The sequence below is a fragment of the Ilyonectria robusta genome (genome assembly GCF_021365365.1).
Source record: "Ilyonectria robusta strain PMI_751 chromosome Unknown BGZ61scaffold_99, whole genome shotgun sequence".
NCBI classification, from domain to species: Eukaryota; Fungi; Ascomycota; class Sordariomycetes; order Hypocreales; family Nectriaceae; genus Ilyonectria; species Ilyonectria robusta.
In genome coordinates, this window is record NW_025764533.1 from 18,987 (window position 1) to 42,351 (window position 23,365).

Genomic DNA, 23,365 nt, shown 5'->3' on the forward strand with positions numbered 1-23,365 from the left:
TTAGCAAGGTATGGAGACATTTTCAACATTAAATATTCCACGCAACGAAGGAAACAATCCAAACAGGAATCGGCAGGCGTCGGGCAGTCGGACTCAGAGGGCCAGGAGGGGTAGTCAAGATCGGAGGGGCAATAGAGGCCGGAAGGACAGAGAGGCAGTCAGACTAGCTTGGGGGCCGGGGGACTAATGGTTATGGTTGCAGTATCAGGAGGGCAGCAAGGACAGCGCAGGATGATAGTCCCGTGGAAAGGCCACGAATGGGGGGTAAGATTGCTGCTCAGGTTTGTGTTCGTGTTGTTGTTCACATTGGCGTTGGTGGTGGTTGGAGGGGGGAGAATCCCGGTCGTGGTCTTTGGCAGGTCTTGCTTGATAGGAGTCGAACCCTCAGGCTTAGAACCGTTGATGTTGGTATTGGTGTTTGTGTTGGTGGGAACGGGCTTGGCATTGACATTGGTGTTTGTGTTTGTGTTGGCAGGGATGGGCCGATCATTGACAGGTTTGCTCTCTACAGGCTTGTCGCCGTCAGGCTTGCCTTTGGTAGGCGTGTCATTGATGTTTGTGTTTGTGTTTGTGTTGGTAGGAACGGGTTTGCCACTAGCAGGCTTATTGTTGACGGGCTTGTCTTGACCATTGCCGCAGTTCTGAGAGCCAGAAATAGGGTTCACATCTGTCTGCAGAGTCTTGGGCGTGGGATTGGTCTTTGGCAGGTCCCTGTGGATAGTATTCAGATCTTCAGGCTTAGGACCGTTGACGTTGGTGTTGGTGTTTGTATTTGTGTTAGGAATGGGCTTATTGTCGTGTATGTTAGCGTCAGTGCTGGCGGGGATGGGCCTGCCATTTACAGGTTTGCCTTGAGTAGTATCATAGGGCTTGTTGTCAGAGCCAGGGTTGATGACTGTGGGAGTAGTCTTGGGGATGCTTTCAACGACCGTGTCGGGCTTGGACTTTGGAGGGATGGGGTTGTTGGTGTTGGCATTGGTGTTAGTGTTCGCGTTGGGAAGGACGGCCGTGCCGTCAGTAGGCTTGCCTTTCTCGTTGTCGCGGGGTTTGGAGTCAGAGACAGGATTGGTGACTGCGGGAGTAGTTTTGGATGTGGGGTTGGTCTTTGACAGGTCGTTTTTGATAGGAGTTGAACCTTCAGGCTTGGAGCCGTTGATGTTGGTGTTCGTGTTCGTGTTGGTAGGGACTGCCTTGCCATCAAGGGGCTTGTCCTTAGTAGTGTCACAGGGCTTGGACTCAAAGCCAGAGTTGACTGCGGGAGTAGTCTTGGGGATGGAGTCGGTAATAGCCTCAGGCTTGTCATTTTGAGGCTTGGAGTTGTTGGTGTTGATGTTGGTGTTGGTGTTGCTTGTGTTAGGTAGTGGATTGACAGCGGCTTCAGGCTTGTTTGAGGGCTTCGTGTCTTCGCCGGTGCCGCCAAAAACAGGTCCTACCTTCTGCTTGGAAGGCTCGAGACTATTGTCATTGGCGTTGATGTTGTTATTAGTATTGGCGTTGGTGTTGGTGTTGGCGTTTGTTTTGGGGACTCCTGCGTTCTTGTTGGTATCCGTCTGTATGGTGGGCTGAGGTTTGGTGGACTGAGAGGTATTGGTGCTGGTGTTGATGCCCGTGTTGTTGGTGTACTTGTTGCCATTCCACTCTTGGCCGTTAGTGCCACAATAATCATCGGGTTCAATCTTCACTAAGATATTAGTACATATAAATTTATAGCAAGCTGCTGAAGGATAAGGAGCATATTACACTTACCAATGGTGCCCATATTGTCACAGCCTGGAAAGCCGTCTGATTCTGTGGCGCCGCGACCATGAGGAACTTATCGGCCGGAGCGTTCACCCAGGCGTTCTCTTTATATAAGTACCAGTCGGGCCAGCTGGATCGGCTCACAAGCGTTACGGCTTCGAGCTTGCCGGAATTGAGTAGGCGAGGCACCGGCAGGATAAAGAGCAGCTTGGATAGGTCCTCTGGGCCCTCGAGGGGAAGCAGGTGGAGCTGTAGACTGCCTACCGCAGATAAGAGGCGCTTTGCAGTAATAATCATCTTATCCCAGTAGCCAGGCTTCTTGGTATTAGTCTAGATGAGCTTCTTAGCTGTATTTATCTGCAAGTTGATATGCTGTTACTTGAGGGCGCGGATATGCAGTATGGGGAATACGGTGAGTTAGTAGATTGGGAATAGAAAGAGGTTATCTTAGATCTTAAGCCCAGCCTTAGTCGCCGTCGAGTAAATAGGATTGTTTGTGAGAGATACAGCCTTGGTCCCGATATAGGCGCCGGCAGTATTGGTGATCAACTGGGCAGCCACGCCGGGCTTGTTGAGGGCCGACTCGAGAATAGGTTGCTCCTTCTTGATATTCGGCTTCTTGAAGACAGACAGAGGGATTGTAGTGCCGTGATGGACGCGAGGCACCCAAGCTACAGGTTCGACGATGTACAGGTACCCCGTCATCGAGTGCCTATCGGCCTTGGCCGAAGCCTTGAGATCGGGGATGACGATGCGTCTCGGGAGGCTACCGAAAGAACTTGGTCTCATGCCGAAGATATTCCGCAGCTCGCTGGACGAGAGGCCAAAGCCCTCGGCTGATGCAAGCGGAGGCTTCACCTTTCCTAGCTTGGAGTCATCGAAGTTGATGGGCTCAGTCTTCGACCGGTCAATGTCGGCGAGACGTTTGTCGGAGGCAGCCATTGTCGAGGGAAGATGGAAGGGGATAGAGATAGAATGATCGGGGCGTTGACGAGGAGAGTAGAAAAGGAAGAGAAGGAGGAAGAGAAGTTTGGAGCTGCTGTTATGTAGCTTGGTTTAGGATTCTATGATAAAAAGCCGGGTTCTTATAGCTCAAACTGACAAATCCTAGCATTATATGCCAGCATTGCTTGCCCGTCTTGAACACATCTTGTTCAATTGTTAATGCGGTACACTCCCCGCATACTCAGCTGTCTACTCAACGCCATAATCCTTTCGTGGCGTCCGCTCATGGACCGTAGGCTTATCCAGTAAATGCGAGAGCAAATTTTAGGCATTGATCTGCAGAAATATTGGCTGCAGCAGAGCTGAATCCGTTTTCGGATGATCTAGTCTGTCCGAGGAAAGCTGGAGCAAGAGTCTCCGCAGTCATACGACCCGCTTCAATGGGTTGTGCTTCAGGGTCTAGACATGGGTTTGAATGATATCTATGGTTCAATGCACCCCGGGTTGCAGAAAGCGGCTTGCAGACTGCAGACTGCGGACGCCATGCTAATAGTCCAACGCGTGAACAAAGGTTGTCTCTACAGGCCACAAGGATAACAAGGTATGCTTCCGCACTGATCGCCAGTATTCTCCACGGCGGAAAAGAAATAGGCATAAGTAGAGATACTGCAGCTCACATACCAAGAATGGCCTTGCCACATGTATCTCTACTTATGTGTATTGGTATACAACTTAACCTTTGTCAACCTTGTGGCCCGTATGCGGCCAGGCAATAGTGTTTAGGACCACTTCAGCTCGTATTTGACCCTGGCCTGTTATGCAGGATCAAATTTGGAGACCTGAGCCGTCCGCTCTGGTATTCAGGCCATTTATCATGAATGCATGTCACTGATCGGCCATCTACTCTGCATTTCCGGGACATCCGAGGTGGTTACTTGTATGTTTTAGTGCGCCAACCAATAGTAACGCTCTCTTCAAACCCATTTGCGTAATTTGATCACGAAATTCATCATGTATTGTTGTACGTAGAATCTGATTGCCCACTATGCCTTTTTAGCCGGCCAATGGAGTCTGGTTATGTCCTCACGCTCAAGGTTAAGCGAGCAGATGCACATAGGAAACACCGTCTCATTAAGATCCAATGGCTTGCTATTAAGACAGTAGCCCTCAGTGCCGCGGATGAGGTTGTGGATGAACTGTAAGAGAGCTTACTGATTCGCGACACACACTCCAAGCCGGGGGGATAAGGAGGAGTCTCGCCTATTCTAGGCTATTGTCCTCTCGTCTTTGCTCTCCGTTAGCTTGGGCATCATGGTTGGTGCACTATTTAACTAAGCTATAAAATATTAGCGCTTCTATAACGCCAATTGCCATCATTTCGCCTGTCATGGCGGTGCCCTTTGCAATCAATCCACCAAGCCAGCATTCTTTATGAATTCAAAAGTCTTAATAAAACCCTGCTTTAAATCTAGCCAGTCCCTCCCGGCCTATTTCCGGATTAGCAACAGAGCAATATCGTTTTCGATATAATATTCCAATTTGGGATCCCCAGTGACGAAGTCCTCTACACTGACATTCCCAGCATCCATCAGGATATTCGCGGAGCCATTGGGATACAGGATGAACAACCAGACCGACCGGTCCCTGCCTCGTGTTTTGCATGAACACTCGCCGAGCGATGCCGGGCCCAACGTCAAGATACCAAGATGATCGTGGAGGATTGTCCGGAAACTCGAGAACCTCGAGATAGACTAAGCCCAAGTGGAGGTCGGACTTGCGCATGGACGGCAGTCTCATCACCTCATATTTCAGCCATGTTGGTGGGAGCTCAAGGGTCCGCAGTTGCCAATCGAAGAATACCGGGTCGATGTCAAATATGGAACCAAGCTTTTCTATCCAGGAAGCCGACAGTCCCTCCAGAATAAAAAGGGATCTGGTTGAGCCACGCCTTGTCTCGATTTGATTCATGTGGTCGGCAAATTTCGGCTCATCTGATCTAATCATGTCGGGAGCTTTGGTACAGTCCTCGTCGAATTGGGACAGCGTACATCTCAGTGAACTATCTCGGCCTTCGGCATGATGCATGAATTTTCGACAGATGAACATGTGGATAGAGAGTGTTGGGTGTCCCGATGTGTCGCGATAAATACGATGGCCTCGATTGAGACATCTTGCAGACTGTTCATCAACGAATGCTGGAATTCAAGCAAGGGAGTAGGAAACTATTTGAAGGAAGACTCTGGGAAAGAACGTCTCCTTGAGTAGCCGGGCTTTCTTTTCTGGCTCTGAGAACGTTTCGGTCGTCGCAGCGTCCCTTCTGCTGCGTTATCGTGCCTACTTAACAGCCCTTGGATTGTGCCCACTTTGTGATTTCCACAGGGAGTCCCGAGTTGGGAGGCCTCCACTTTGGCTCTGTGCGTTTGTGAAGGCATACAACATGGCACCTATCAAGGTCTCCAATGACCACAGTCTCCGTTCGCCTTCGATTGACCACCACAGGGGTTAGAGTGACCCGTCCCGCGCCCGAGTCTGCGGGTGCGGGGTGTTAGGCGCACCGGTTTTATCTCCTTGCTGCCTAAGCAGGCAGCTGATACATGCCACCAACACACAACACCACGCCGCAGGCTACCGTTGTGGCTACCACCCATTGGCTTGATACTGCGCCCCCCTATGTCTCAATACCATCAGCATCCTGCCGCCTGCCAAATCTGGTGATGTTGATGCCCAAGCCGGGACAGAGAAGCCCAGCGGCAACGAGCACTGGTCTAAGGAGAACGGTGTCCGGCTGCCGAAACAGGCGGAAAGATTCGTCCACGGTCAGTCGCGAATGGACTGGCAGGACAAGGACCTGCTAGTCATTGATGAGGTGAGCATGCTCGGAGCGCGGACACTGCACGCGATGAACGAGCAGGTCTGCCGGCTCCGCGGGTCACAGGGAGCAGAGGGAAGACATGACGCCCTTTGCCTTGAGGAACGAAAGCTTCTTTGCCTTGATGAACTTGTTCCGAAAGGTTCTTCCTTCCGTGCCCTCCTGGCGGTCCAAAAATGCCTTTCGGAACGAAAGGTTCTTTCTTCCGCGCCGTCCTTCGTAAGCTCAGGCCACTAAGTGGTCCGTGCGAGCTGCACCACAGACCCTCGCGCCTCCTAATTCACCAGGATCGCTGCGCCACCTTTACGCCACAAATTCTTTTTACGGCAGCCACTTTGCTAAGCCTCAACCAAAAAAAAAAAAAGCCGCAACCGAAAAATTCTTGCGCCACGCTGATCGGGCCGCTCATCTAGGCCTTGTCGGCCCGTTCGGCGCTGAGCTCATCCGGTTAAATGTCGTACTGAGCGTGCTTAAAGGGTTAACGTGAATATGATGAGCAGCAGCAGTGTGCTGATTGTTGAAATGAGAAGATTCGAGTTGCTTGATTCATTCTAAATAAATAGTAGGAGAACTACTATTTATGTACAGGCACGATCTCTGTGGAATGTTCCACCTTCTTCCACACCTTTGCCACCGACTTGGTCGCCTCACACTTGTGATCTCCAACACTGATTGATTGTTGTCTAAAGTGTGGGGTATTCTAGCCTACAGGTTTTACTTGGAGCACGCAGCTGGATTACTAAGTACAAGTATAGCTGTTTCCTGAGGGCTCGTTAATTAGGCCTGGCCTGCGACATTAAACTACTGCCAAACAGCACACCACTTTAAAAGAGCACGACATCGAAAAGCCATAATGAGCGCAATCCCTTTACTGGTGCCCCTACGTAACCTGAACCCTGCCCTACATCTACCGCTCTCCTGCTTCTATACGCGTCTCCTTTTCGTCGGGGTCGCCGCTGCTTTCGTCGAATAAGAAGATAAGATAATAAGGGAGGGGAGCTTTTCAAAGATCCGTCAGGTGATACGGGAAATTACCATATAATAATTATGCTGCCTCTTTGTCCCATCGGAAATAATCCGACAACCTAGTCAACCCACCTGTGAGTTTCGGCAAGATGCCGCGTCTTCCGGCCATTGGAAAGGCGGCGAAGATCCGGACGACCACAAGCCATCGGCCATTCTCCGAACCAGTCTGCGAAGACGGAATATAGATGAGTCATAGTAACGGAATTTTTAATTATAATACGGCTTGTTCCCGTCAGGTGGAATCTGGCCGTTTTGTCCTACACCCGCAACCATGACTCGCCAAGAAGTCCGAAGGGCTGAATTTGCCTTGCATGATCAGGCCAATTTGCTGCCGCGACGACAACTTATCCTGGCCTTCGCTACGCTCTCTATCAATATGCTCATTGTCGCCATTGACCAAAATGGGATCGCCGTCACCCTCCCCACCATAGCTACAGATCTTAACGCAGAAGCAACGATCTCGTGGGCTGGTACCGCAAGCCTTTTAGCCAACACAACATTTCAGATGCTATATGGCCGGTTGTCTGACATCTTTGGGCGCAAGACTATCTTCATCGCTGCTATTCTGATGCTATCGATTGGCGATTTGCTCTGTGCGTTATCGCAGACCGCCGTCATGTTCTACATCTGCCGTGCCATCGCCGGTATCGGCGGCGGAGGCATTGTCAGCCTCACAAATATTATCGTGTCGGATATTGTCACGCTGGAGCAACGAGGCAAGTATCAGGGCATTAATGGTGCCATGGTCGGACTAGGTAACGCTGTCGGACCTTTCTTGGCTGCGGCTTTGATTCAAAGAACGTCTTGGAGGGCCTTCTTCTATATGCTCTCGCCACTTGGAGCCATGACAGCTTGCTTGACGTATTTCTACCTTCCCAGCAAGCCTCCGACGGCAAGCTTTGAAGAGAGCCTGAGGCAGGTGGATTGGATAGGCTCGTTGGTGTCGTCGACAGGAGTTATTCTTCTGCTCATCCCAATCACTGGAGGTCTGTCACATTCCTTCCCTTTCACAACAGCATATGTGAGACTAAATGAGCAGGTGGTGCGTACTTTTCCTGGGACTCGCCCATGGTGATAAGTATGCTTGCTATCGGCTTCGTTACTTTCCTATCATTTATTGCCTGGGAGTGGAAGCTAGCAAAGCTTCCTATGATGCCAGGTCAGTGGATGAACCCTCGTTACTGGCTTTGTTGTTGCTGATTTCGCATGCAGTGGAAATATTCAACAACTCTGTGGTCGTGGTGATGTTCCTACAAAGTTTCCTGTTTGGCTCCGTCTACCAAGCGTACTTGTATTATATCCCATTATACCTACAGAATCCTCACCAGTTCTCCGTAATGACCTCAGCTATCGTTTACATACCTCTGGTCATCGCACAGAGCCTGATTTCGATTCTATCTGGTCAGTACATCTCTCGTCGAAAACAGTACGGCGAGGTCATTGTCTTTGGGTTTGGTATTTGGACCTTGTAAGTCAACATCACGAAAACATCTGGGTTCTCGTTCTAACCTAGGATAAAGAGGAGCTGGCTTAGCCTTGGTATTTAACCGAGCTACCAGACCGGGTATAATTATTATTATCCTGCTTCTCATTGGAACGGGGGTAGGTTCTATCATGCAGCCCACCCTTGTGGCATTGCAAGCCCACTCTCCCAAGTATCGTCGAGCTGTCATCATTTCGAATCGAAACTTTTTTCGTAGTGCCGGCGGTGCGTGTGGCCTTGCGGTCTCAGCAGCAGTCCTTCAGGCTCGGCTGCGAGCTACGCTGCCCCAGGAATATAAGTACGTATCCGACTCTACTTATGCGCTGCCGGAGTCGGTCAAACATGTTCCTGCAGTGTTGGATGCATACATGGCAGCCAGCCGTGGTGTTTTCATACTCCAGGTGCCACTGATGGCGATATGCCTCCTCTGTACAGTTTTCATACGGGATCGAGGCTTGGAGTCGCGAGAGGACCACGATAACTGAGTGGTGTTCGGTTATCTCTTTCCGACTTCAAATGGATTTTGCGAAAGACGCACACAGAGAGATATAAGGACCATTGATTCTGCCATTATTGTGAGCTTATAAGACCGACGTCTCATCGGCCTTACAGGCATGCAGGGTGTTCTACTTCGCCGGCCATGGCCAGCTATACTTTTGTAGATCTGAAGATCGCTATTGCAGAGTTCCGTTTTCCAGAAGTCGTAATCGAGTAGTGGCTTCCAGAGCGGTTTCAGAAACATGGCCGACTCTCTCCAAGTGAGATGCAGGTCCGACTGCTCTGTTATCACAATATCTCTCCCTAGCATCTTTTGTCTGTGCAGAGACCGAGCCGGAAGAGGGAGGCCCGCTAGCCACACGCTAAGCTTGGTGAACTCGAACTTGAGCTCTGTCTTCATGATTTCCATTTTCTTATTGATGCGCACGCGTCTAAAGAGGGTCAGGTTACAACGGATGTCATTCCCATTATCGAAGGAGACGTCGGAGACACAAAGTGTGTTGCTCGTCAGGTTCCTTGTGTTCGTCGGGGAAATACAACTGGCCGACCATGCTCTTCTCCAGGCTCTTTATTCCACTTTCACAAGGCAAGCGCTTTGCTTCTCAGGCCTGTGCCTTGAGGAACTTGTTCCGAAAGGTTCTTTCTTCCGTGCCCTCTTCCGCGCCCACCTTGATGAGCTCGGACCACCAAGCGGTCCGTGCTCAACGCCTGCACCACAACCTCTTCACCAGGATCCCCGTGCCACTTTGTTTTTCCCTGCGCCACTTTTTTTTTCCTGCGCCACTTCTTTTTTCCTGCGCCACCTTTTTTTCCTGCGCCACTTCTTTTTTCCTGCGCCACTTTTTTTCCCGCGCCCAGCCTGACTACCAACCTCAGCCAGCAGGCTCTGCAAGTGGGTCAATTAGAGCGCAAGTGCCTATACGTTCAATTCATAGAAATAAATAAATTCTGCCATTTTAGGGATGATCCTAGGTGAAATAAAATTTATGCATCCATTTATGCTGACTGATATCGAGGCATTAAAAGGAGCAAAACGTGGCCTATTCGGTAAGAAAGGAGGAGAGGAAGTCTAGATACAGAAGCAGTCATAAATATAAGAAAAACCTGCGCTAGTCCATGCTCGGAGCATCGCCATTATGCCGTTCTCAGCCCTATTCCGTCACATACTGTCATCTCTCCCTAGTCTTCATCATTTCCTTGAAAAAATTGCCCAATTACATTGTTGACCCGTTAAATTTACAATGGCTTGGTGCCTTTATTCAAAGCAAACTCTCTGACAGCCGACGATAAAGCCTTTCTCTCCCGTCAGAGAACCTCAGATCTCTTAAGAGACAACCCCAACGGGGTCAAGGACGGCACATGTTAGTGTTTTCCGCCAGCAACGGAACCCTACTTTACTCCTTGCACTGGATGCCATCATTCATCGACATTTATGCTAGGACCTGTATCTAATTGATCGTCCCCGCTGCTATCTTCCGCTCTCTCGCCGCCGTCAAGTCTGTTTTTGACGTGGATGTACAAGTTTTGGCGGACGGGGATTCGGAATTGGAATAGCACGATATGTCGGGGACCTTGAACCTCCGGGGATGCGCTCGACAACTGGGGGCGGCCGGAAGTCCAAGGAATCTCCTTGAGTATTGTCCTCTTTTTCTTTCGACGTTCCTCCCTCTTCCCCCGAGTTGCGCTCCTCAACTCCTTCCCCTTCTACTTCCTCTTCTACCTTCTCTTCTCCTTTGATCTCTAGATCCTCAATATTGAGAGGTTTTGGTGGACGGGGATTCGGAATTGGGATAGCACGATATGTCGGGAACTTTGGACCTCCGGGGATGCGCTCGACGACTGGGGGCCGACGGGGATTCGGAATTGGGATAGCACGATATTTCGGGAACTTTGGACCTCCGTGGATGCGCTCGACGACTGGGGGCCGACGGGGATTCGGAATTGGGATAGCACGATATTTCGGGAACTTTGGACCTCCGTGGATGCGCTCGACGACTGGGGGCCGACGGGGATTCGGAATTGGGATAGCACGATATTTCGGGAACTTTGGACCTCCGTGGATGCGCTCGACGACTGGGGGCCGACGGGGATTCGGAATTGGGATAGCACGATATTTCGGGAACTTTGGACCTCCGGGGATGCGCTCGACGACTGGGGGCGGCCGGAAGTCCAAGGAATCTCCTTGAGTATTGTCCTCTTTTTCTTTCGACGTTCCTCCCTCTTCCCCCGAGTTGCGCTCCTCAACTCCTTCCCCTTCTACTTCCTCTTCTACCTTCTCTTCTTCTTTGATCTCTAGACCCTCAATATTGAGAGGTATAGCGGTCAATGCAAGCTGCTGGAGGTGTTGTGCAAGATGTTTGCAAAAGTCCTGAGAGTTTGAGGCTGTATTTGGCTCAGGATCCCACGAGTCACACAGTAGGCAGGAACCAGGTGCAAAGTGTTGAATCGGACGATCACACATGTTGAGCAGCGGCTCAATCTGGGATTTGGCAATGTCATTTGTATGACTCGTCCCGAAGTGGCTGCGGAGTTTGGCCTGGGAGTCGACTTTGGTGTGGCATTTCGGGCAATGCCACTCCCTTCGATGTGAATCCATCTCGTGTATAAACCACTCATGGCGCGTCCTGAAAAGACCCGGGGAGCACTCCTCGAACGTGCAAACGTAAGGTTGTAGATCAGTGAAGACGTGCCGCCTGATACCTGATAGTTAGCTAACTGATGTCCGCATAAGAGAATAGCCAGAGACTTACCGCCAGTCGGAATTCTTGTGGAAAATCTGGATCGTTCGACAAAGCGGGCACTCGACATACTCGCTGTACTTCAGTGGAACGCTCTTGAAAATTAGACGCTCCAGATCAAAAATGCCGAGTTCATCAGTGCCGTCGTTATTAAAGATAGTCAAAAACGAGGTTGCGTTTGTCCGAGTGCTGTGACCAGAAACATCCTGGGATTCTTCGGGGAGCATGACGCTCTCACCACTTTCCTTGTACGTAGTTGCTTTTGTCGAGGCTGTGTCGGCTCCTAGGGCATTGGGGGTTCGTTCTGAATTGGGTTGCGACTTTAGTTGATGTCTCTGGCGGAATCGTATGTACTCTCGGCGTTGTGCAATAGCGCTCCCTATTCGTTCTGCAAGCCATGGATGATCTTTTGACTTTGGGAACATGTCTGTCGTATGCCTGATATCGAGCGAGGCATCAGGAGCTCGAGAACCGGCCCCAGTTGGTGCTTCTCGGCCGCGCGGCTGCTGTCGTCGAAGGAACACAGAGTAACGAAACAGGTCCGTTATGGAGGATCGAATATCGAGGGCCAACTCATTCAGCTCCGTCGTAGAACCCACAGAGGCACCCGCATCCGTCACCACGATAGCTCCGGCCCTATTGGGAAGATCTCCTTTTACAATCCCCAGGATTATCTCGAGAGATTCCAACAGTCCCTCCAAACCGTCAGCCAATGCCTTTTGAACCTTTGGCGCATCCTGAAGCCGCGAATCCAGGGAGCTTGCAGATGTCGGCTCTCGAAGGGCTCCGATGTTCCTTGCCCATACTCTGAATCGTCCTTGTTCTCGTTCGAGGGTCTCTGAGGGATTCTCTAAACTTGATCCCTCTCCCTCGCCTGCGCAGATGAGGTCGAATGTCTCTTCGCAGCTCTGACTAAGTTTGCAGATAGTCATCGCGCTTGAGGGTATCGCAGTCGAGTTCAATGCCAAGGCTCGCCACTTGGGCCTGCCGAGGAGTTCAATCCTTTTCGTCTCTAAGAAATAGGCCCTTGAGAGGGTTGATAGATGAATATTGAACTGACGTCAGGTTGGAGGAGGGGCAAGGTTCAATTTACCCAATAACGTCGTGAGGCTGAGTTCAGCTTGCATTAGCACATGACCGTACACACCTTCTGTGCCTTTGTTATGTCAGACCCCGCGCTTACGGCTAAAATTAATCCCTCATCTGATCTATTGCGGATGCTTCTATCGGGTGAGGGCTCCAAACACAATTACACTGCGACGTAGCGCAGCTGGGCCGACGCATCGCATCCTATTTCCCGCCCGGTACGACAGACAGACCCTCTTATCTCGATGTCGGGGTTCGAGATCGTTGGCGTCGTTTTGGGCGGACTCCCTCTAGCGATTGACGCAGCAAGAGGCCTCGAATCCTACCTCAAGGGAATCAAAGCAGCATGGCTGTTTCGAAGGCATTTCAAGGAATTCATTCGAGCAATCACACTCGAGGAAATATTCTTCATCCAGAACCTCGACTTGCTCCTGACGCCACTTGACCTCTCCGATCGCGAGCGCCAATCACTTAAAGATTCGCAGACATCGAATTTCTGGCATCATCCAGATATCGTGAATAAGATCAGACAACACCACAAATATTCACTACCAGTTTGCATACAGTTTCTGCGAGAGTTAGATGACTCGCTGAATGACCTGTACAAGATTCTGCCCATTAAAAATGGGAAGGTGAGTATCTTTCTTGATATTGTCCCATCTCATAGTAATTAACTGGACATTAGGTGTCTTTACCACCACCGGGCACCGTCGAATCTGAAATTCTCAGGCTCTGTGTCAGCTTCTCCCAAAACAAGAAAACAATTCTTAAAAGCATCAACAAAACAAACAAGGAACTAGAGAGACTTCTGCACAATACCAATAGCATCGCATTAATGTCACGTTCCAGACCAACTTCCTCGAAATTGATGGATGTGAGCCCCTTCATAAAACTTCAACAAGGGTCGCAAGCACTCTTTCGAGCATTGAAGTCCGGATTACGCTGCTCCTGCAAGGACCAACACAGATGCGGCCTCTCGACCCAGTGGGAAAAGTCCAAGCTATGTATGTCAGGCCCAACTTTGAACCTCCTAATCGACGACCCTCAGGGACGTAAGCAGGTCAGATGGGAAGTGGAAGCGGCGGATCGGTCGGCACCGTCAGTGAACGGGGACATGCAACACGACATAAACCATATTCATGAGTTAGACCGCCAAGTCGATTTTCAAGAGCAGAAGAAAGGTTTCGTCAAGGCAGCACAAGACGGCAGCACCGCACTACTCGCAGTCTCAGCTATTGCGACAGCAGCGAATCCCAAAAACATGAAGCCGGAAAGAATCTGGACAAACAGCCGGAGAAAACTGACGAAGCCTGTCAAGGCTGTCAAATCAGCCCTCAAGAGCTCGACATCAAGTTCGTCTACCCAGGTAAAAACTATTCAGATTCAAGTGGGACAGTTACAAGTCACCCAGCCCGCACGACCTCAAAAACGAGTCCAGATGGCCGTGTCCCCTACTCCAACGAAAGGAAACGCTCCCGTCACCAACATTTGCAGATTCATTCAGACGGCTCCCCAGAACGACAAATTCCTAGGCACGATAGAGGCAGATCACCACGACATCGGACTCTATCTCGAACCGAGGTCACAGAGGCGGCTATTGGGCGCTCAGGACGAAACGATGGAGGCATTTTGGACATCGACCAAAGATCCCTCTACTCGCCTAGGAGTTGGCCTTTCAATGGCTGTTACACTCCTCAGCCTCGGGACATCAGCCTGGGTTCCGCGAAGTTGGACCCGGAAGGACGTCTTTCTGATGCAATGTGGCAAGGACAAGAACGACCGGGGGCTGATCTTCGGTCCTTATTTCAACCATAGATGTCTGTCAACCACACTACAAAAGGACCCAATGAGCGCGGAATCTCACGCAGAAATGGCACTCTTCGCACTTGGAGTATTCCTACTGGAACTGCACTACCAGGAGCCTTTAGAGAAGTGCCCATACTGGGCCTTTCATTGTCCGGGTGGTAAGCAAGATGAAGGCACTCCTAAAGCAGCTGCTCATGATTGGTATGAAGAGCTTGCGATGGATCCAGCCTTGGAAGAGGGCCTAGCTGAACCCATAAGACGGTGTATCGGAATCAAATTCTCAACCATTGCAGACCTAGGAAGTAGTGAGTTTCTGAGGGATGTGGTCGAGACCGTAGTACAGCCCCTGGAGGAGTATATTGACAAATTGAGTGGGGGAACTGGATATTAATGATGCCACCTATATGACAGTCCGAAGATAAAAAGTCGCTCGGCAACAAACATACGCAGGTAGTGATTGTAAATGAATAGCCTTCGTTAACTACCGCTGATAGCTGCATCCCTAAGCTCTTTAGCTGTAAATAGTCGGCGGTACAAGCATCCTAGCTATACAGTCCCTTTCCATCCTCGACGGTTAGTTTTGCCCCTCCCACTGAAACTCCTGGGTCAAAGTAGAGTGTTGTTATGATATCCCGAGGAAGTTATCGAGCAATCGCTGTATAAATAAAGAACAACATGACTGCGTGTCCTTCTAATTTCAAGCCTGTCCTGTGTCCCACATCTTGTTTCAAATCCCAGTTATTTCATATCTTAAAATCTGTCCCATATCCTAAATCAATCTCTAGATCCTCGCTGGTAAGCATGAGGGATCTAACTCTGTATGATGTAAATGTCGCAAGAGGTAGCCATTTTGAGGGCGTCCTTTTGTTTATTCCTGCTTTGCTCGCTTGACAGTTGAGTTAATATATAAGGCAACCTCTGGAGATATCTTCCACAATGCCCCAAGAGAAATATTATCAAGGCACCGGAACTCAACAGCAGTCCCAAACTTCTCCTTTTGTCGGTTGCTTTGCCTGCCTGTATAAATATCTGTCACAGAAACTGCGTCGTCGCTAAGAGAGCTAGTTCTCTATCTGTTAACTCGGTGCTGGTAGTCTTGCAGTCTCTGAAGCCAACTTTTCTCTTCCTATTCTCCATCATCCGATATCTCTAGGCATCTCTGGGCCACTCCTGAAGCTCCTTAAAGCTGATTGTATCCCTGAACGAACGATCCTCATCCTTCCCACCGCTGTGTGATGGCTCGAGCGAATGTCTCACTGAGCCGTTCCGCTGCGTCGAAAGATGAGAGTTTAATTACTTTGCGGGACCTGATGTCGGTCTGGCCTGGAATGTGGCGGACTAGAGATTAAAGCAATCGTCGCCATTCATCTTGAGTGTCTAAGCCGCAGATAATGTCGTCCAGGAATAGAATATTCTAGAATATGATTATGAGATGTTGGCTTGATTTGATAGGCGAATCTCGAGTAGCTCTAAGAAACCGTCCCGATCGTTTTATATGTCTGCGGATTTTGTGGAAAGGCTTGATTCTCCCGTCGTCGTTCTATACTAGCAGCTCGCTCCCTAGTATGCACTGCTTCTTGATATTGCAGCCTGCTGGTCAAGCTTAAGGCTGTCCTGTAGTGCCTGATGAATCCCCATGCGGTCGCTGGTTGAGTCTCTCCCACTCTTGGAGAAAATCTTGGGCTGCCGGGAACAGCCATGAAGACATCGTCAAGCTGCTGCTCGCTACGGGCAAGGTCGACGTAGAAGTCAACGATGATTGCTCGGTGTCCGGGGGGGAGCTACTCGGGCGGAAGCTGTGGTGGTGGAGGTGGAGGTGGAGGCGGTTGGGATTGGGATTGATCGAGGGGAACTCTAAGGAGCCTAGATTTTGCGCAGCATGGACAGCACATGGCAAATGCCTTACTTCTCAGGCTTGTTCCGAAAGGCATTGGCGGACCCCGTAGGGGACCGGTCTCCTGTTAAGCTCGGGCCACTAAATGGTCCGTGCGAGCCGCCTGCACCACAACCGCTTCACCACAATCCCTGCGCCACCTTTTTTCTCCTGCGCCACTTTTCCTTTCCCCGCGCCACTTTTTTTCCTCCCGCGCCACTTTTTTTCCTCCCGCGCCACTTTTTTTCCTCCCGCGCCACTTTTTTTCCTCCACGCCACTTTTTGATCCACAGCGCGTACAGCAATCTGCAGCCCACCAGCATTCGTGGCTATCAACCTCAACCAGCCGGCTCTGCAAATTGAAGCGTCAAATGCCTATAACGTGCTTCATAAGCGAGGGTGGCCACCCAACTATCCTTTGCCAACAGATATTAAAATGAAACTACCACAACGCCTAAAATCAATTAAAATCAATTACCAACCTCTCTTTTAGGCGCATCCATATTATTTTCACAAGTACGCGCATTATTCCCGGGATTCCTGCATCTTCCACATCGCTGTTCCCTCGTCTCTGTCCGCCTCCCCTAACCACCACTTTGCCGCAGAGAGTTTTCCGCTCATGGCGACGTCAGCACGTTGGCGCACGGAACCGGCTTCTCGTGCACGTTGCCGTGTGGGCCAAACGCCGCAGCCCTTCCCAATCCCAGAGAGGGTTGTACTGGGCTGGTTTGCACATTTGGGATTCAGATCCTGCCGACAAACGGGCCAAAGTTGGGGCTCGACGTTCTGGCGCAGCTGATGGTTGACTGCGATATTGCCGTAGATGGCGAGATGGTCTCGGGTGGTGTGCATGCCAAGTGTGGTGGCCGCGCTCGGTCAACGGCAAATGAGCGATCGATGTTGGTACGCCACCTAAGATCTAAGATGCCGTCTTGCCGATCTTCAACGAGGTGTCTGACTAGGCTGTCAAGCCTGTCAGGTCTGTCAATGCAATTTGCTGTTTGTGCCTACTGAGGCAAAGTGTGGCCCGAGCCACTAAGGCGTACTGTAGGGCGCTCAACACAAGCACAGAATCGCCTCAACAAAGGGTCTTGTGCCCTTGGCTGCGGCTGGGGGCTGCTGATGGAGCCAGGCAACGAATATTAAGCCTTCAAGACGGATGTTTCAGCTGCACAGCCACCTTCATGACTCATTTTCTTTATTCCCCCCCCCCCCCTCTCAAGCGCCCTGATCTCTCCTCAACTGTGCATCTCGTGCCATCTGAAGATCTCGAATGGACCCACTGAGCGCGATCGCATCCGTTGCGGGGATCGCCACCGCTGCAGGTGAGGTTGCCAAAATCCTTGGCCCGTACATAACGGCAGCGAAGGACGCACCCAAGATCGCGGCTCAACTCTCCTCGGAGGTTCTTGCGACGCAGACTATCCTCTCCGCCCTAGAGCAACTTGCCAGCAACATCTCCACCAGAAATGTAAAATATGCGTCCCTAATCCAGGTCGATCAACTCATCGCTGTGCTTACCGATGGTGTCCTGATATTTTCCGAGCTCGTGGCAGTGTTACAGACACTCCCACCGCCCGAACCCATAAGCCCGGGTGGGCGTTTATGGTCGCCAATACAATGGGTTAGAAAGAAGAGTTCTTTAACTGCCATATTTACCAGGCTACAGGCATTCAAGTTATCTATCAACAGTATTCTGAACATTCTCCAGAGGTATGATGTCCACTATTTACACTCCGTTGAGGTTTACATGTATCCAACTGAAGATAAAAAGTGATTCCCAAGTCAGAGCAGAAAACAACCAGCAGCAGTTGATATCAACTATGGAAATACTCCTAGAACGCAACCATGATCTATCTAAGAGAATGAGGGACATTGAGAGCATTTTCAATACGTCACAGCACCAAGCAACATCCCAGTTTACAGCTGGTGCTGATGGTCTGGCGCCGCATACTGCATCACCAAAACGCTCCTCTCTCGTCGAGTTTGAGTTTGAGCGTGACCTCAAAGCCTCTCATGTTTACCGCCGAGCTAAGAGAGATACCATGGACTTTTCAGTACGCAGTTCTGTGGCCCGGACTCACGCGTGGTCTATTTTCTCCGGAATCAGTCTCAGTAACATCTCTGAGATCTCCGTTCTAGCTCTCCCGTTGTACGCAGAGGATATTGCCAATCCACAGCATTACGATTTTGGACACGAAACTGTTCAGCCTAAACCGTTGTTTTCCCCAACTGTTTACACGAGATCTATCTACCATGAGTGTGTTGAAGCGCAACTTCAGCTGTCTCAGTTTGAATGGTTTGCTGAACTCCACCGGCAAGAAACTCAAAGGGGAACCGAGGACCAAACCCCCCTATCAATTCTTATCGCCATATTTCGGCACGGGACTCCTCTGTTGATGTTGTTTAATCAACTCGACAACTCGCAACACGAGAGATGGGAAAGTTTAATCGCTTCGAGTCCATCTGAATCAGTGGCAAAGCTTGCGATAGTCAAATTCGTTCAGGCTTGCGTAAGCCGCTTGAGTTTCCAGCCAGCTGACTGCTTTACTGTAGCTGATCTCATGAGCATTGACACAACAAACCACATTAAGGTAAAACAATAGCCTTGAACCTCGTAAAATGCCTCAGCAACTTATCAACAATTAGGTTATCCGGCTAGTGCGGCTGCTTCTAGCGAGGCTCGATGAGGCCGGTTTGATTCAAGCCGTTCTCTTCGAATTCACCCCCCAGGTCTTCACGGCAGAACCAAGTCCTGCAGGACTGGCTGTGGACGAATTCCTCCGCGATGAGCGACTCTACCTCACACGTCTGGAGATCCTCCTCGAAACCGCCGAGCAGATCATATCTTCTGGCACGCTCCCCGTTGACACAGTCAAACAAATGTTTGCTCCAGTTGGTCCATTAGTCGATGTTCAAAGAAAATTCTTGATAAAGGCAGAGATGTTGGTTCGGAAGCCATACTTGCGCCAAACTTGGCTGTCGGGTTTTCAGGAATGGTCACAGCAGTCATCTGGCTATTATGCGGCTCTTATCACGGCAGAGAAAGAATCAAAATCAACGCTCAGAACTGCGTTATCATCCGCGGAGAATCATGGCGAGCGTCGGGCAGTATTAAACAATGCGCTGGCAGTTTTAGGGCTCCCCTCCCGACAGCTCGAGAAATACGAGGCCTTCCTACTGGTATGGACACAGATCTGACTTGCATACGAAACTAACCACTTCCAGGAACTCGCTCAACATGGACTCCATGAATCCAGAGACATCAAATCAGCAAAGGAGAGCCTACAATGGGTCAAAGAGACTGTCAATATTGCCATCGCTACCCAGGAACTCCAAAAGGCTAAAGCTGCCTTGTCTAAAGACCTGGATGATGAGGGAAAGAAAGCCGTTTGGAGACTCGGAGAACTCTTGATGTTTGACAATGTTGATATCGCAGACCCTATAGGTGGTCCAGTAGTAAAGGTATCTTGTTACTCTCCGCATGGAACCTAGTTGTCATTCCACTAAATTTCTAAACATATCAGACCCAGTTATATCTCTACCAGAAAGGGATACTGCGAGCAACAGAAGCGTACCCAAAGAGTCTACGAAAAGGGTTTCTGAGACAAAGGAAACCGTTACCACAGGATCGTCTGAGGCCGCAGCTATGCATAGTCCAAATCATTCATGCAAAGGATATCCAACACGTATTCCGATCATCTAGACAAGGTACAAATGAGTTACGCTGGAAATTTATGGATTGATTTAACGGTTCATAGAATTGAGAGGCTGCAAAATTGAGTGGCGGACCAGTGACAACAAAAGCTGCTTCTTCTTTGGTCTCGGCTCTGAGGCACGGATTGACGAATGGAGAAAGGAGCTGAAAAGAATTCAAGGCCAAGCTCGACCCGTTAAGCCTTCCTCCAAGTTCCCAAGAGAATACAAATTGGTCGTGGTGGGAGGAGGCGGGACTGGAAAAGGTTGTCTCATTACTAAGGCAAGCACCGTACCCACGTGATTCTCAGTCTCAATCCTCGCCCAAACTGACAGTCCCTAAAGCTAATAGAATTGGATTTTGTCGATGAATACGATCCAACAATCGAGGACTCATATCGTAAACAATGCGTCATCGATGACGAAGTTGCTCTACTCGACGTGCTCGACACCGCCGGCCAGGAGGAATACTCGGCGATGAGAGAGCAGTATATGAGAACGGCGGAAGGCTTCCTACTGGTATACAGCATCACCAGTCGCCAAAGCTTCGAAGAAATCACGACCTTCCAGCAGCAAATCCTCCGGGTGAAGGATAAAGATTTCTTCCCCATGGTCCTGGTTGGCAATAAATGCTCTCTGGAGTCAGCGAGAGAAGTGACAACACAGGAAGCTGCAGCCTTAGCAAGGTCTTTCGGATGCGGATTCGTCGAGGCAGATGCAGAATCCGATATCAATGTCGATGAGGCATTCTTCGATTTGGTACGGGAGATTCGACGATGTGAGATGACCGGGTGTGGATTCGTGTCACCGCCCATGCCGCGACCTAATGAATGATGCTGCCCGGCACGGATCAACGTAGTAGGGAAGTCGCCAACGGGTGACCCTTGGTGAAGGCGAACGCAAAGCTGTTTCAGAGAAAGCCGTCAATTGAAACTATCGGCTATGTAGATCATTTCCCTGCTTAACCGTTCAGCTTCCCTATCGGGGATGGATGTTCTGAGACTCCCGCCGGTCTTTATCCCGTATTCTTGCCCTAATACCACCATCTGCTTGTGTCGTGATAGCCGGGAGGTCAAAAGTAGCGTCGAACATAATCCCGTCAAGCCTTTTGACACGCGAGACAGCCACATACGACAACCCGTGCTGAAAATCCCTATGTGATATGTCCGCAACCGCCCTTTCTAGCGTTGTCCCTTGTGATTTATGTACCGTAATGCTGTAGGCCACAGTCAGGGCGAATTGAGTGCGGTTCCAGGACGTGTTGACCTTGATAAAATCGCGATTGGAACGGAATATCGGTACGACGGTCGATAGGGGGATCCTCGAAGAGGGTCAGCCACATCAGCTCGCCAGGAGATGTCAAATACCTCGCCCAACGCACCGTTGAAGGCTGACCATTCGTCATACGATTTCCTCGCAGCTCCAGGAGCACGTCCTCAAACGTCTTGCCCTGGGATTTATAGTCAGTCGCAAGAGACAAAAGATTTAGCTATCCCAGCCCTCCCAACGGGTACCGTGCTCATCCGGCCCATCACGCATACCCTCGACCCAGCCAACTCCCACTACAGGTTCCTATCGGGGAAATGCTCTCGGCGGGGATTGCCTGTTGTCCCTGCATTTGTCCTTACTATAAAAATATGCCTAGCGGCGGACCAAAGTGGATGGTAACGTCGTCCGCAAGATGGTAGCCCGGGGATTTCGGATCAGGAATGACGTCCGTAGTGGTAAACTCGGCCCCATTCACAGCTTTCAAGCCGGTGTATATATTCTTGTTGATAACTACGGGCATGCCCTGGGCGTAGAAGAAGACCCCAGGGATCTTGCAGTTGTAGTTGTCGCCTTGTTCGATGGCCTGGGCCACCTCCTGCTGGGTGTCTCCCGTGAAAGCGAGCCCAGTCTACACTCTTCGAATGCCTGTCTATTATACAAATGTGTCGGCGTACTTTCTCCCTCTCCAAACACATCCACCATGCAATCACAATACATCCACACGCCTTCCAGATGCTGGGGCAGCAACGGCTTCTCATCCTTCCGCGCCACCAGCACGGTGCCGACATAGGACTGACACACCGCAGGCGCAAACCAGGACTCTGAATCGATGTTGAGATTGCGCAGGAATATGCCCCCTGGGTGCCTCCCCCCAAAGTCAAACTGAATGAGCGCGCTGCTGATGATGACGTCCCCTAGCAAGACCTCGCCTCCGTCTTTATTCTGCCCCGGAACCCCGCCGCATATCCCGACAAGAAGGGCAAGGCGAAGATTTGTATAGCTGGCATTGAGGGAGGCGGCGGCGGCGGCTGCGTGGGCTTTGCCTATGTCAGGAAGGAGGACGCGGACGACATTGTGCCTGCCGATACGACCGTTGACGTAGTGGTTGGGATCTCCTACTGCCTTGCGATACTAGTTGGGCCAGATTTCGTCAAACAAGTAGGAGACCGCAGTTGCTTCAAGAGGCAAAGCACAAATAATGGCTATTTCGAACGCATCGCGTCCGGCAGGCCCTTTATCCATGTCCACCAGCGCATATGCGCCCGTCGCGCGTCACCTGGGGGATGCCGTTATGTGAGATGGGATCGATGCGAATGGGAGCGATCGATGGCTCGCCTTGGGTTGTGACACAAATGTACTATAGGGAATCGACTGTTCTGCAGGAGTCCGCCTGGAGCTAAGTTTGGCCATGGAAGAGAGATTGGGTCGCAGCAGCCCAAAGCAGTAAGGGATTCCCAGTGATCTGCCGGATCCCGTGACCCGCCGCAGTTACACAGACCTTGACTTTCAATATCGAGATGGAATAACTCGACAACCATGGCGGCTATTGGCAAAGCAATTAATTTCCTTAAATCCTAAGGATCAATTAATTATGGTGAGACAGCACGGCGATTCAACTGCGACGAGACTCCGTTGCGGCGGAAACAGGGGTCAAGACGCGATGTGAAATCAAACCTCCCGCCGGTGCAGCGCACGACTGAACCGGACCACTCCGGGAAGGAAGGAAGAACAGCCACGAATTACTGCTTCGAATTCCCTTCGCCGCCGTGGCAGACCTATCAGATCTCTACTATGGACGTCAGGAAGGCGAGTAAGCTATATATGCAAGTACGTGTCAAAAAAACACCACTTGACTCTGACCGATTTCATCCGAGTGTCGCATTGCCAGCTACGCTAAAAGGGAATGCGCACTCCGCTAGAATGTAGTGCAATTGTGGTCCATATAGCTCTGTCTGACAGTCAGCCTCTTTCTTTCGCAAGACGAGTGCTTGTTTATCAGGCTCTTCCTTCCACAAGGCAAGTGCCTTGCTTCTCAGGCTTGTTCCGAAAGGCATTGGCGGACCGCGTAGGGCCGGTCTCCTGTATTCCACTTTCACAAGGCAAGCGCTTTGCTTCTCAGGCCTGTTCCGAAAGGCATTGGCGGGCCCCGTAGGGACCGGTCTCCTGTTTCGTTTAATGCCTTGAGGAACTTGTCCGTGCCCTCCTCCAGGTCCAAAAAATAAGCTCAGGCCACTAAATGGTCCGTGCGAGATGCCTGCACGACGATCGCCGCGCCCTGAACGTCAGGATTTCCAAGCCACGTCAAGCCACGTCAAGCCACAACCGAACCTCATGCG

The 23,365-nt window shown here is 50.6% G+C and overlaps 8 protein-coding genes across 8 annotated transcripts; 6 read left to right on the forward strand and 2 right to left on the reverse strand.

Annotated features, from left to right (window-relative positions):
* Positions 1 to 158: 158 nt before the first annotated feature.
* Positions 159 to 2,682, reverse strand: BGZ61DRAFT_487846 (uncharacterized protein; the record flags this gene model as incomplete). The annotated part of the gene is made up of 3 exons (XM_046250034.1): positions 159 to 1,676; positions 1,747 to 2,070; positions 2,248 to 2,682. 3 exons carry the CDS (start codon positions 2,680 to 2,682, stop codon positions 159 to 161), a joined length of 2,277 nt encoding a protein of 758 aa, XP_046093375.1.
* A 2,462-nt stretch (positions 2,683 to 5,144) lies between these two features.
* On the forward strand, positions 5,145 to 6,226 carry BGZ61DRAFT_487847 (uncharacterized protein; the record flags this gene model as incomplete). The annotated part of the gene is made up of 3 exons (XM_046250035.1): positions 5,145 to 5,227; positions 5,374 to 5,773; positions 6,143 to 6,226. The coding sequence occupies 3 exons, from the start codon at positions 5,145 to 5,147 to the stop codon at positions 6,224 to 6,226; spliced, it is 567 nt and encodes a 188-aa protein (XP_046093376.1).
* Positions 6,227 to 6,825: 599 nt separating this feature from the next.
* On the forward strand, positions 6,826 to 9,000 carry BGZ61DRAFT_469334 (major facilitator superfamily domain-containing protein). Its single transcript, XM_046247945.1, has 4 exons — positions 6,826 to 7,566; positions 7,620 to 7,739; positions 7,793 to 8,048; positions 8,101 to 9,000. The coding sequence occupies exons 1-4, from the start codon at positions 6,852 to 6,854 to the stop codon at positions 8,546 to 8,548; spliced, it is 1,539 nt and encodes a 512-aa protein (XP_046093377.1). The 5' UTR covers positions 6,826 to 6,851; the 3' UTR covers positions 8,549 to 9,000.
* A 1,053-nt stretch (positions 9,001 to 10,053) lies between these two features.
* On the reverse strand, positions 10,054 to 12,231 carry BGZ61DRAFT_487849 (uncharacterized protein; the record flags this gene model as incomplete). Its single annotated transcript, XM_046250036.1, has 2 exons — positions 10,054 to 11,254; positions 11,312 to 12,231. 2 exons carry the CDS (start codon positions 12,229 to 12,231, stop codon positions 10,054 to 10,056), a joined length of 2,121 nt encoding a protein of 706 aa, XP_046093378.1.
* A 399-nt stretch (positions 12,232 to 12,630) lies between these two features.
* Positions 12,631 to 14,582, forward strand: BGZ61DRAFT_487850 (uncharacterized protein; the record flags this gene model as incomplete). The annotated part of the gene is made up of 2 exons (XM_046250037.1): positions 12,631 to 13,017; positions 13,071 to 14,582. 2 exons carry the CDS (start codon positions 12,631 to 12,633, stop codon positions 14,580 to 14,582), a joined length of 1,899 nt encoding a protein of 632 aa, XP_046093379.1.
* A 2,727-nt stretch (positions 14,583 to 17,309) lies between these two features.
* On the forward strand, positions 17,310 to 19,314 carry BGZ61DRAFT_469341 (CDC24 calponin-domain-containing protein). The gene is made up of 3 exons (XM_046247946.1): positions 17,310 to 17,777; positions 17,839 to 18,658; positions 18,714 to 19,314. The coding sequence occupies exons 1-3, from the start codon at positions 17,338 to 17,340 to the stop codon at positions 19,263 to 19,265; spliced, it is 1,812 nt and encodes a 603-aa protein (XP_046093380.1). The 5' UTR covers positions 17,310 to 17,337; the 3' UTR covers positions 19,266 to 19,314.
* Positions 19,315 to 19,965: 651 nt separating this feature from the next.
* On the forward strand, positions 19,966 to 20,594 carry BGZ61DRAFT_375775 (small GTPase superfamily; the record flags this gene model as incomplete). Its single annotated transcript, XM_046242446.1, has 2 exons — positions 19,966 to 20,052; positions 20,097 to 20,594. Coding segments are annotated over 2 exons (585 nt in total), but the record flags the coding sequence as incomplete, so codon positions are not given.
* Positions 20,595 to 21,729: 1,135 nt separating this feature from the next.
* Positions 21,730 to 22,376, forward strand: BGZ61DRAFT_487852 (uncharacterized protein; the record flags this gene model as incomplete). The annotated part of the gene is made up of 2 exons (XM_046250038.1): positions 21,730 to 21,807; positions 21,948 to 22,376. The coding sequence occupies 2 exons, from the start codon at positions 21,730 to 21,732 to the stop codon at positions 22,374 to 22,376; spliced, it is 507 nt and encodes a 168-aa protein (XP_046093382.1).
* Between the last annotated feature and the right edge of the window lie 989 nt (positions 22,377 to 23,365).

Bases quoted from the DNA above. Each gene is read 5' to 3' on its own strand.
- BGZ61DRAFT_469334 (XM_046247945.1), top strand. From the start codon at position 6,852: ATGACTCGCCAAGAAGTCCGAAGGGCTGAATTTGCCTTGCATGATCAG. The intron at 7,567-7,619 runs GTCTGTCACATT...CTAAATGAGCAG, and splicing joins GCTCATCCCAATCACTGGAG to GTGGTGCGTACTTTTCCTGG. The intron at 8,049-8,100 runs GTAAGTCAACAT...CCTAGGATAAAG, and splicing joins GGGTTTGGTATTTGGACCTT to AGGAGCTGGCTTAGCCTTGG.
- BGZ61DRAFT_469341 (XM_046247946.1), top strand. From the start codon at position 17,338: ATGGACCCACTGAGCGCGATCGCATCCGTTGCGGGGATCGCCACCGCT. The intron at 17,778-17,838 runs GTATGATGTCCA...GAAGATAAAAAG, and splicing joins ATTCTGAACATTCTCCAGAG to TGATTCCCAAGTCAGAGCAG. The intron at 18,659-18,713 runs GTAAAACAATAG...ATCAACAATTAG, and splicing joins ACACAACAAACCACATTAAG to GTTATCCGGCTAGTGCGGCT.